At 44.3% G+C, this 13,266-nt stretch overlaps 1 protein-coding gene across 1 annotated transcript in view; it reads left to right on the top strand.

The window, feature by feature from the left end:
- Positions 1-13,266, top strand: part of LOC115165111 (sodium-dependent phosphate transporter 2) — a 70,250-nt gene that overhangs the window by 50,208 nt on the left and 6,776 nt on the right. Inside the window, exons 8-14 of the mRNA XM_029718146.1 lie at positions 738-786; positions 939-942; positions 1,141-1,210; positions 1,338-1,421; positions 7,849-8,500; positions 9,014-9,199; positions 10,963-10,982. Of these exons, the coding sequence (XP_029574006.1) occupies positions 738-786; positions 939-942; positions 1,141-1,210; positions 1,338-1,421; positions 7,849-8,500; positions 9,014-9,199; positions 10,963-10,982 (1,065 nt within the window). The remainder of the gene's footprint in view (positions 1-737; positions 787-938; positions 943-1,140; positions 1,211-1,337; positions 1,422-7,848; positions 8,501-9,013; positions 9,200-10,962; positions 10,983-13,266) is intronic.

The raw sequence follows: 13,266 nt of genomic DNA, 5'->3' as shown, positions 1-13,266 counted from the left end.
ATTAGCATTGCTATCTTATTTTTGATTACCTTTGCTAGCTAATGACAACATTGCAATCCATTTGACGACATGATGGCGGCAAAGTTGTTTCCTACTAAACATTTGCCTATTTTAGCAATGTCATTATATTTTCAGGCCAGTATAGTGTTATTTAGACAAAAACAGTCTTAGCTTCCGTCTATTGCAACTTTTGGGCACTACCGGCAGAGGGTGGCTTGAGAACGTTCCTAATAACAGCATGACACGACCCAGTGACGGAGGTGCAACTTATAAATAGCAACATTTGTTTCGCATTTTGTCTATTTTGCCCAGCTCTGTCTGTCTGTCTGTCTGTCTGTCTGTCTGTCTGTCTGTCTGTCTGTCTGTCTGTCTGTCTGTCTGTCTGTCTGTCTGTCTGTCTGTCTGTCTGGCTGTTTGTCTGTCTGGCTGTTTGTCTGCCTGCCTGCCTGCCTGCCTGCCTGCCTGCCTGCCTGCCTGCCTGTCTGCCTGTCTGTCTGTCTGTCTCTCTGCCTGTCTGTCTGCCTGTCTGTCTTGGCTTTCCAGATGGAGGAGTTGTGGTGGCCACTGGAGGTCAACTTTAATACTGGATCACATGTAGGAGGAGCTTATCATCATGAAGTTGATCTATAACAGCTAATAACAAGTATCTTATATTAGGTACTACTACAGTGCTAGCTAGCTAGCTAGGACATGTACATATGGATTTACAATGCTAATCATATTTCATTAATATTCAGGGTCCACTTTGACCCCAAGGGAACAATCCACACTAAGAATTTGCAAAAGGTAAGATCATAATGAATAGTAGTATTATATGGACAGATCCTAGATCAGCATTTATACTCTGATGGTGAATTCTCTCTCTCCCTCATCCTGTCTATACCTACAGATTCACCCTCTGGTTTATGATTAGCAGGTGTGGTTGAGTGGACATACAGTACTGTACAGATCTGGACTTAGCCTAGCAACAGCATCTCTTCTCAACTATTGGCCGGGATTTATTTGTTTATTTATTTGACATCCAATCAACATGAGCGATGCTTTATTCTACATTCAACACTTCTATTGCAGGAGAGGTGAGCACCTATCGGATCCCCCTGCTGTCCTTCACCCCCTCGGGTCTGGTGACCACCCGCTGAGGCACTTGGAAGAAGTCCGCCAGTAAAAGTCGTAGCCAAGTTCATCGCCATGCAACGCTCTACTGACCGAGGTAGACTATGCTTTGAGAAGCAACTTGACTGACAGGTAGTCAGAGACTTGACCTCATATTGACATCACACTACATTCAGAGACGCTCCCTTTTCCATCCCATTCATCTCCCCCTGTCTACACCCTAGGTGTCACATGGTCTCAGCTGGACCGCGCTGCCATAAGCTCTTGGTCTAGCCAGATGAATCCTGGCCCGGGCTTTTGGCTTCCAGGTAGGTTAGAGTTTACAATCTCCTTTTGCTTCCATCCACCTCATATCTACTACGAGCTTCACAGTCTTCTGAAAGAGCTGATATTACATTCTAAATTTAAATTTGTATCATGGTCAGATGATTTACAACAGTGAACGATTACATTCCCTCGGGGGAATAGTACCAGAGACTGTAAGGGGGACGTTGCCTGGTTAGAAGTTTACAGATATATATATATATATATATATATGTTTTTTAGTTTATTATCTGTGTGTGGTTCAACTCCAGCAGCTTCTTTTTAGGTGTTCCAGTTGACCTGTCTTTTAGATTCTGCTGAAACGGTGTCACTACAGGCCCTGGTTCAATACCGGGCTGTATGACAACCGGCTGTGATCGGGAGTCCAATAGGGCGGCGCGCAATTGGCCCAGCGTCGTCCGGGTTAGGGGAGAGTTTGGCCTGGGGGTAGGCCGTCATTATAAAATAAGAAGTTGTTCTTAACTGACTTGCCTAGTTAAATAAAGGTTAAATAAAAAATGTTCTCCCATGGAAAGGAAAGGCTGTTGTGGCACCAAAATATCTGAAATTTTAAGGTACCTCCTGAAAATATGAGTGCATTAAGATGCCAACTATGGACAAGACCGTTTAAAGGAAGTCATGTTTTCCTGTTCATCCAGAATCTGTAATACAGTCTACGTTAGGATCCTCATCCTCACGTTGGGGACGCTATTATACAGTTTAGCTCAGTTCTGACACGCTCCCAACATACAGCATATACCACTGTTTCATCATGAAGATGTTTATTCTAAATGATGTGCTTCTATGTCGCTTTCTAGAAACCACAAACCTTCCTTCCTACCGTAACTGTTCCTGCAGGACTCGACTCCCAACTGCTGAGATTCCTCTTCAACCAACAGTGTTTCATTGTCTGAACATTTTAACCACCGTCCTACAATGATTGGAACATCTTACTTAAACTACTGTTTCTCTCTCCTTGCAGTTCACTCCCTCTGCCTCTGTGTGTATAACCTGCAGTCCACCCTGGGTTTGGGGGTTGTGCACCTCTGTTAGGGCAGTGCAGAGAACATGAGGATGTCTGTGGGGCCTTGGCTCCGAGAAACGAGAGTCGGTCCAAACTGCAAATGTCAGCTGTGGTGCTCTGGTTGGCGAGAGCTCGTAGTGCCGTCCGTCCTAACATAGTTTGCATTGCATTCAGGGTTGTCGGCTATCGTTGTTTTTGTAGTTCTTGCGCTACTCCCTCCATGCTCGGTGTGATGGTGACTTCGGTAAGGTATTTACGAATATGAGATGTAAATTAACTTATTGCTTTGTACTCCCAGCTATTTAAAGTGTTGATTGAGTAGGGCACAAGCCACCATCCGGGTAGCCTCAGACACCCAGACCAAGGTAACAGCAGTGACTAGGTCTGGGATGAATAACGGACTCTATTGGTCACTTTGAAAAGGGAGGAAAGAGTATTCCTCTTCAGACTGACAACTCTCCCAACAAATCACACGTTTGGGTGGGTGGGGCTTAAAATGCAGGTAGGAATTGAGGGGAAATCGGTTATTGGTGTTTGTACCGGATGAAAAGTGATTGTTCGTTTTGGAACCGTCTCCCGGGCGTGAGCCAGTTTACATTTACATTTATGTCATTTAGCAGACGCTCTTACCCAGAGCGACTTACAAACAGTTGCCCCATTCAAAGCCCATGGCAAAGTCGTCTTAAAACAAAAGTCATGTAGCCTAGACTAGATTAATCACGTGTAGTAATGAATAGGATTCACATGCAAAAGTGATTTGCTTTTGATTTTTTTTAAAAACGCTTTCTGCCTCCTCAATGAAAAGTAGTTTGAAAATGTTTCCATACGACATCTCGTTTCTGGATGATACACCATGCTCCTTGTTGACAACATGGCCGAGCGGCGCAGATTACTGTTCTATTTGAGAAGGGTGATCCTCCCTCACCAATTTTGCCCGTTCACGTCACAGGCCACAGACCGGTGCACCGCGGTTCAGGTTAATAGAACTGACTGATTGTGTTGGGCTCGGGCAACAAGCGGAGATCCCAACTCCTCCCTTTTCCTGCTATGCCAAACTGACGATCTTTACATACAGACGTGTAACCTTGAACGCCACAGCCTGTCTGTCTAGAGACACTACCATCTGGGTATTATTGATTAATGACTGTTAGTACTGCCTAATAAACAGAAAGTGCCTGTGGTTTTAATCTTGTAACTTATTAAAGAGAAACTTGTAATAAAATTATATATTTTTGATAAAGTGTTGTCTGGTTCATTGTAATGCTCAGAACTCATGGTCCAACTCAATAGGTAGTGTCGTCCTATGGTTGAAGTGTTCCCCCTCAGTAAACAGGAACTGCCATTTTAGGTAACCCTATGGGCCGCAGGTGTTACATAGTCATATGGCCAATAATGTATTCTGTAAATACAATTACAATACAGAAATGAACGTGCTCTTCATTTAAAGTTCTGTCAATCTTAAATTGGATACCATATTTATGGAAAACTAGTTGCACACTTCTTAAATTGTAACACCAGTGTCTTTTTAGGGTAAGAATGACTGTAACCTTTAGGTCAATTAATGCTTTCAAATTGGGCAATATTTATATGACCCCCCCCCCTTACAAACAAGTCAATTTTTAACACAATCTTGCCTTGTTCACCTTTTATACCTCCCGTGTGCATGCCGGGATGAGTGGTAGTAGTAGTGTGCAGATGTCATTGGTCTATTTTAATAAATCCATTGAGCATATAAAGTGCATTCAGAAAGTATTCAGACCCCCTTGACTTTTTCCACATTTTGTTACGTTACAGCCTTATTCTAAAATAGATTAAATATTTTTTTTAAATCTCATCAATCTACACACAATACCCCATAATGACAAAGTGAAAACAGGTTTTTATAAATTTTTGCAAATGTATTAAAAATAAAAACCAGATACCTTATTTACATAAGTATTCAGACCCTTTGGTATGAGACTTGAAATTGAGCTCAGGTGCATCCTGTTTCCATTGATCATCATTGAGATGTTTCTACAACTGGATTGGAGTCCACCTGTGGTAAATTGTTGATTGGATGTGATTTGGAAAGGAACACACCTGTCTATAAAAGGTCCCACAGTTGACAGTGCATGCCAGAGCAAAAACCAAGCCATGAGGTCAAAGGAATTGTCCGTAGAGATCTGAGACAGGATTGTGTCGAGGCACAGATCTGGGGAAGGGTACCAAAACATTTCTGCAGCATTGAAGGTCCCCAAGAACACAGGGGCCTCCATCATTCTTAAATGGAAGAAGTTTGGAACCATCAAGACTTCCTAGAGCTGGCTGCCCAGCCAAACTGAGCAATCGGAGGAGAAGGCCCTTGGTCAGGGAGGTGACCAAGAATCTGATGGCCACTCTGACAGAGCTCCAGAGTTTCTCTGTGGAGATGAGAGAACCTTCCAGAAGGACAACAATCTCTGCAGCACTCCACCAATCAGGCCTTTATGGTAGAGTGGCCAGACGGAAGCCACTCCTCAGTAAAAGGCACATGACAGCCCACTTGGAGTTTGCCAAAAGGCACATAAAGGACTCTCAGACCATGAGAAACAAGATTCTCTGGTCTGATGAAACCAAGATTAAAGTCTTTGGCCTGAATGCCAAGGGTCATGTCTGGAGGAAACCTGGCACCATCCCTATGGTGAAGCATGGTGGTGGCAGCATCATGCTGTGGGGATGTTTTTCAGCAGCAGGGACTGGGAGACTAGTCAGGATCGAGGGAAAGATGAACGGAGCAAAGTACAAAGATCCTTGATGAAAACCTGCTCCAGAGTGCTCAGGACTTCAGACTGGGGTGAAGGTTCACCTTCCAACAGGACAATGACCCTAAGCACACAGCCAAGACAATGCAGTAGTGGATTCTGGACAAGTCTCTGAATGTCCTTGAGTGGCCCAGCCAGAGCCCGGACTTGAACCCGATCAAACATCTCTGGAGAGACCTGAAAATAGCTGTGCAGCGACTCTCCCAATCCAACCTGACAGAGCTTGAGAGGATCTGCAGAGAAGAATGAGAGAAACTCCCCAAATACAGGTGTACCAAGCTTGTAGCGTCATACCCAAGAAGATTTGAGGCTGTAATCGCTGCTAAAGTTGCTTCAACAACGTACTGAGTAAAGGGTCTGAATACTTATGTAAATTATATATTTCAGTTTTGTATTTTTTTTAAACATTTGCGAAAATGTCTGAACTGTTTTTGCTTTGTCATTATCATTATACTACCCACCACAGCGACCTGTATGCTCTCGTTGGCTGGCCCTCGCTACATATTCGTCGCCGAACCCACTGGCTCCAGGTCATCTAAGTCTTTGCTAGATAAAGCCCCGCCTTATCTCAGCTCACTGGTCACCATAGCAACACCCACCCGTAGCACGCGCTCCAGCAGGTATATTTCACTGGTCATCCCCAAAGCCAACACCTCCTTTGGCCGCCTTTCCTTCCAGTTCTCTGCTGCCAATGACTGGAACAAATTGCAAAAATCACTGAAGCTGGAGTCTTATATCTCCCTCTCTAACTTTAAGCATCAGCTGTCAGAGCAGCTAACCGTTGTATCTCTTAAGTTGTATCTCCATCACAGGTTACCATGGGTACAGTAAGGGTACATTGTTAACTTTATTGTTTAACTGTTCAGATTGGGCATGACAAATCAATGAATTAATTATATCCACGTTGTGTTATTTACATTCCACCTCACACAACCTTTTTATTTTGCAGTAGCAAGAAAGAATTTGAATGTAGGATTTTCCCCCTTGTGACGTAAGATGTATCTATTGTTCAAGCAAATAGTATAAACAGTAGCGCACTGGAGGGGCAGAGCAAGCAGGTGGTTTCCATTAGTCACAAAGTCAAAGTTGTCTATATTGTAAAAATTCATAAACAAAAATGTGCTTTTTTGGTAAAAAAAAAAAACGGACGCACCTGTTAATTGAAATACATTCCAGGTGACTACCTCATGAAGTTGGTTGAGAGAATGCCAAGAGTGTGCAAAGCTGTCATCAAGGCAAAGGATGGCTATTTTGAAGAATATGAAATATATATTGTGATTCATTAAAATGCCTTTATTTGTATGGGCATGTTCAATAGAAACAAGGTTTTAAAAAAAAAAATCAGACTTGTTTCGGCTGCATGGCCTTCGTCAGGGAGTACAAAGAAAAGAGGAGAAGAGGACATTTGTATTAGTTCCTTGTACTCCCTGACGAAGGCCATGCAGCTGAAACCATTCAGATTTTTTTTTAAACCTTGTTTCTATTGAACATGCCCATACAAATAAAGGCATTTTAATTAATTATGTGAAGAGTGCCTTGGTCCTCCTTTCTTTTTGAAGACCAACTCAACCCTTTTACCAAAGAGCCCCTTCTGTCTACCAAGATGTACTATTGTGGACCTCAGTAGCGCTTCCCTTCCTCCTCTTTCTACTATATATTGTGATTTGTTGAATTTTTTGGGGGGTTGCTACATGATTCCATATGTGTTATTTCATAGTTTGATGTCTTCACTATTATTCTACAATGTAGAAAATAGTAAAAAAAAAAAAAAAAAACCCTGGAATGAGTAGATGTGTCCAAACGTTTGACTAGTAGTGTATGTGGCCATAAATTACTTTTCTGTATGGGGTTGGCCCGCTGAGCTAAAGCCGAGGAAAGCTCATTAGGTCGCAGACAAGGCTGCTCATCACGCGAGTAGTTCACTGTAGAACCACCTTTGCTAAACCTATATTTTATAATATAGTACAGTATTTTGTATATAGTATAGTACTTCTTATATCCTTAGTTTTGTATAACTCTCCCCCTCCCCAGGGCAGACCCACGCCATGCATATACACTGAGTATACCAAACATTGAAAAACACCTTCCTAATATTGAGTTACACCCCTCCCTTTTCCCCTCAGAACAGCTTCAATTCGTCAGGGCATGGACTCTACAAGGTGTCGAAAGCGTTCCACAGGGGATGCTGGCCCCATGTTGACTCCAGTGCTTCACACAGTTGTGTCAAGTTGGCTGGATGTCATTTGGGTGTAGTTCTTGACACATTCAAACCGGTGGGCCTGGCACCTACCACCATACCCCCGTTCAAAGGCACTTATATCTTTTGCCCATTCACCCTCTGAATGACACACATACACAATCCATGTCTCAGTTGTCTCAAGGCTTAAAAATCCTTCTTTAACCCGTCTCCTTCCCTTCATCTACACTGATTGAAGTGGATTTAACAGGTGACATCAATAAGGAATCATAGCTTTCACCTGGATTCACCTGGTCAGTTTATGTCATGGAAAGAGCAGGTATTCCTTATGTTTTGTACACAATATGATAATATTGTGTTATTAGTATAGTATTTATATGTAATATATAATATCAGTGTTGTATTGCTCACCCCCTTCCTCCTCTCCTCAGGACGAACCCACTCCATGACCAACGGTACCCTGTCCATGTCCAAATCCCCACTGTCCAACGGTAGCTTTACCTTCGGAGGGGAACACATCCGCAGCGACGGCCAGGTTTACCACACGGTTCACAAGGATTCTGGTCTCTACAAAGACCTGCTCCACAAGATCCACCTGGGACGACTGGAGGACGACCACGCCGCCCCCACGCCAGACAACAACTACCGCCTACTGCGTCGCAACAACAGTTATACCTGCTACACGGCGGCCATCTGTGGCATGCCGGTCCAGCCGCTGATCCGCTCCGAGTCCCGCGAGGCCCGAGAGGCCCGAGAGGACAGTGAGAAGCTGGTGGGGGAGGGGGAGAGGTCGGGGAGCGTGTCCTACACCAAGAAGAGGGTTCGCTATGATAGTTACTCGTCGTACTGTAACGCCGTGGCGGAGGCCGAGATCGAGGCGGAGGAGGGTGGCGTGGAGATGAAGCTGGCGTCAGATCTAGGGGGCGAGGAGGCAGGGGCGCCAGGGGCTCCCGTCCCGCTGGATGACTCCGCAGAAGAGGATGAAGGGGATAAGGACAAACCGACCGTCTACCTGCTCTTCCACTTCCTGCAGATCCTCACGGCATGCTTCGGATCTTTCGCTCACGGAGGCAATGACGTCAGGTGACTAGGATTGCTAAATTCCTGAAACTTTCCAGGTTTTCCAGAAATCCGTTTTTTTTTCTTCCAGAATTTTCAGTTTCCAGAATTTTCCAACCCAACAGCTGACTACCAGTCAACACAACACAATTACTATTCAATGTGTTCACACAACTACAACCTTTGCTAATATTCACCTCATTTGCCATATGATTCATAAAACTAGTGTCTAACAGAAAGGAATCTACCTGATACTGACTTCCCTCTCAAACAGAAAGGAATCTACCTGACACTGACTCCCCTCTCAAACAGAAAGGAAACTACCTGATACTGACTTCCCTCTCAAACAGAAAGGAAATTACCTGATACTGACTTCCCTCTCAAACAGAAAGGAAACTACCTGATACCCCCTTCCCTCTCCCGCTGCAGTAACTACCATTCACCATAACACAACTGCCATATCATATTATCCACAAAACTATAAGTTCTAACGACTTATTCATAAATCTGTCATTCAACATCTTCTACCCCCTGCAGTAACGCCATCGGCCCGTTGGTGGCGCTGTGGATGATCTATGAACAAGGCGGGGTGATGCAGGACGCTGCCACCCCCATCTGGTTGCTGTTCTACGGGGGCGTGGGCATCTGCTGCGGCCTCTGGGTGTGGGGTCGCCGGGTGATCCAGACCATGGGCAAGGACCTCACCCCCATCACCCCCTCCAGGTGAGAGAAGGGACGGACGGGGAGGGAAGGGGGGAGGGGGGGAGTTGGATGTGGCTGGGTGGGTGGGAGGATGACATGCATTTGAATACACGCACACAGCAAAATACTCATTCATACACCGATTCATAGTCATTCATACACTGATTCATATACTCATTCATAGTCATTCATACACCGATTCATAGTCATTCATACACCGATTCATAGTCATTCATACACTGATTCATATACTCATTCATACACCGATTCATATACTCATTCATACACTGACATTTTGGTCATTTAGCAGACGCTCTTATCCAGAGCGACTTACAGTAGTGAATGCATACATTTCATATATTTATTTTTTTCCCGTACTGGTCCCTCGTGGGAAACGAACCCACAACCCTGGCGTTGCGAACACCATGCTCTACCAACTGAGCCACACGGGACCTATGATTCATAGTCATTCATATACTGATTCATAGTCATTCATACACTGATTCATATAGTCATTCATACACTGATTCATAGTCATTCATACACTGATTCATATAGTCATTCATACACTGATTCATAGTCATTCATATACTGATTCATAGTCATTCATACACTGATTCATATAGTCATTCATACACTGATTCATAGTCATTCATACACTGATTCATATTCTCATTCATACACTGATTCATATTCTCATTCATACACTGATTCATAGTCATTCATACACTGATTCATATACTCATTCATACACTGATTCATATTCTCATTCATACACTGATTCATAGTCATTCATACACTGATTCATATACTCATTCATATACTGATTCATAGTCATTCATACACTGATTCATAGTCATTCATACACTGATTCATATTCTCATTCATACACTGATTCATAGTCATTCATACACTGATTCATAGTCATTCATACACTGATTCATATACTCATTCATACACTGATTCATAGTCATTCATACACTGATTCATAGTCATTCATACACTGATTCATATACTCATTCATATATTCACTGAACAAAAATATAAATGCAACATGCCACAATTTCTAAGATTTTACTGGGTTACAGATCATAAGGAAATCAGTCAATTGAAATAAATTCATTAGTCCCTAATCTATGGATTTCACATGACTGGGAATAAACATATACATCTGTTGGTAACAGATACCTTTAAAAATAAGATAAGGAAGTGGATCAGAAAACCAGTCAGTATCTAGTGTGACCACCATTTGCCTCATGCAGCGCGACACATCTCCTTCACATAGAGTTGATCAGGCTGTTGATTGTGGCCTGTGGAACGTTGTCCCACTCCTCTTCAATGACTGTGCGATATTGTGCGAGATTGCTGGATATTGGCGGGAACTGGAACACGCTGTAATACACATCGATCCAGAGCATCCCAAACATGCTCAATGGGTGACATGTCTGGTGAGTATGCAGGCCATGGAAGAACTGGGACATTTTCAGCTTCCAGGAATTATGTACAGATCCTTCCTATATGGGTCCGTGCATTATCATGCTGAAACATGAGGTGATGGCGGCAGATGAATGGCACAATGGGCCTCAGGATCTTGTCACGGTATCTCTGTACATTCAAATTGCCATCGATAAAATGCAATTGTGTTCGTTGTATGTAACTTATGCCTGCCCCATACCATAACCCCACCGCCACCATGCTCGCCCATACGATGCCATACACGCTGTCTGCCATCTGCCCGGTACAGTTGAAACTGGGATTCATCCGTGAAGAGCACACTTCTCCAGCGTGCCAGTTGCGATCAACGGTGAGGATTTGGTTACGATGCCGAACTGCAGTCAGGTCAAGACCCTGGTGAGGACGACGAGGACACAGATGAGCTTCCCTGAGACGGTTTCTGACAGTTTGTGCAGAAATTCTTTGCTTGTGCAAACCCAGTTTCATCAGCTGTCTGGGTGACTGGTCTCAGACGATCCCGCAGGTGAAGAAGCCGGATGTGGAGGTCCTGGGCTGATGTGGTTACACGTGGTCTGTGGTTGTGAGGCCTGTTGGACGTACTGCCAAATTCTCTAAAACGACATCTGAGGTGGTTTATGGTAGAAAATGAACATTTAATGAACATTTAATTCTCAGGCAACAGCTCTGGTGGACGTTCCTGAAGTCAGCATGCCAATTGCACGCTCCCTCAAAACTTGAGACATCTGTGGCATTGTGTTGTGTGACAAAAATGCACATTTTAGATTGCCCCCAGCACAAGGTGCACCTGTGTAACGATCATGCTGTTTAATCAGCTTCTTGATATGCCAAACCTGTCAAGGGGGATGGATTATCGCGGCATAGTAGAAATGCTCACTAACAGGGATGTAAACAAATTTGTGCACAAAATTTGAGAACATTTCTGGGATTTTTTTATTTCAGCTCATGAAACATGGGACCATCACTTTACATGTTGCATTTTATATTTCTGTTCAGTAAACATGCATACAGTTGAATACACTTAAAGGCTCACAGCTTTATACTTTACTGCTGCTTGTTGCCTGCCTGCCTGCCTGCCTGCCTGCCTGTCTGTCTGCCTGCCTGCCTGCCTGCCTGCCTGCCTGCCTGCCTGCCTGCCTGTCTGTCTGTATGTCTGTATCTGCATGATGAAGTCTGCATGGGTCCTTTCTCCTGAACTGAACCACTCACACAGCCCTGTAGGATCACTAGAACCTACTCCTCAACAACGCTAGAACCCTTCTCTACTCTAGTCTTCCTTGATCCTCATTAGAACCCTTCTCTGCTCTAAAAGCCTTTAGATCCTTAATAGAACCCTTCTGAGTGAATTATCCTAGTTATGCTTCTTAGAACCTGGCACTACCCTTCTTAGAACCTTGAGACTGCACTATTCCCCCTCACTAGAACCCTCTACGCCCCTCACTAGAACCCTGCTTCTTAGAACCCTATCCACCTCACTAGAACGTGCTTCTTAGAACCATATCCCCCTAACTATAACACTGCTTCCTAGAACCCTATCCACCTCACTAGAACACTGCTACCTAGAACTCTATCCAACTCACTGGAACACTGCTACCTAGAACCCTATCCACCTCACTAGCATCCTGCTACCTAGAACCCTATCCATCTCACTAGAACACTGCTACCTAGAACCCTATCCATCTCACTAGAACACTGCTACCTAGAACCCTATCCACCTCACTAGAACACTGCTACCTAGAACCCTATCCACCTCACTAGAACACTGCTACCTAGAACCCTATCCATCTCACTGGAACACTGCTACCTAGAACCCTATCCACCTCACTAGCACCCTGCTACCTAGAACCCTATCCACCTCACTAGAACACTGCTACCTAGAACCCTAATCCACCTCCTAGAACCTGCTACCTAGAACCCTATCCACCTCACTAGAACACTGCTACCTAGAACCCTATCCACCTCACTAGAACACTGCTACCTAGAACCCTATCCACCTCACTAGAACACTGCTACCTAGAACCCTATCCACCTCACTAGAACACTGCTACCTAGAACCCTATCCACCTCACTAGAACACTGCTACCTAGAAACCCTATCCACCTCACTAGAACACTGCTACCTAGAACCCTATCCATCTCACTAGAACACTGCTACCTAGAACCCTATCCCCTCACTAGAACACTGCTAACCTAGAACCCTATCCACCTCACTAGAACACTGCTACCTAGAACCCTATCCACCTCACTAGAACACTGCTACCTAGAACCCTATCCACCTCACTAGAACACTGCTACCTAGAACCCTATCCACCTCACTAGAACACTGCTACCTAGAACCCTATCCACCTCACTGGAACACTGCTACCTAGAACCCTATCCACCTCACTGGAACACTGCTACCTAGAACCCAATCCACCTCACTAGCACCCTGCTACCTAGAATCCTATCCACCTCACTAGAACACTGCTACCTAGAACCCTATCCACCTCACTAGAACACTGCTACCTAGAACCCTATCCACCTCACTAGAACACTGCTACCTAGAACCCTATCCACCTCACTAGAACACTGCTACCTAGAACCCTATCCACCTCACTAGAACACTGCTACCTAGAA

This window comes from Salmo trutta, chromosome 27 (genome assembly GCF_901001165.1).
Source record: "Salmo trutta chromosome 27, fSalTru1.1, whole genome shotgun sequence".
Taxonomy (NCBI): Eukaryota; Metazoa; Chordata; class Actinopteri; order Salmoniformes; family Salmonidae; genus Salmo; species Salmo trutta.
This window is presented reverse-complemented; position numbering and strand designations above follow the sequence as displayed.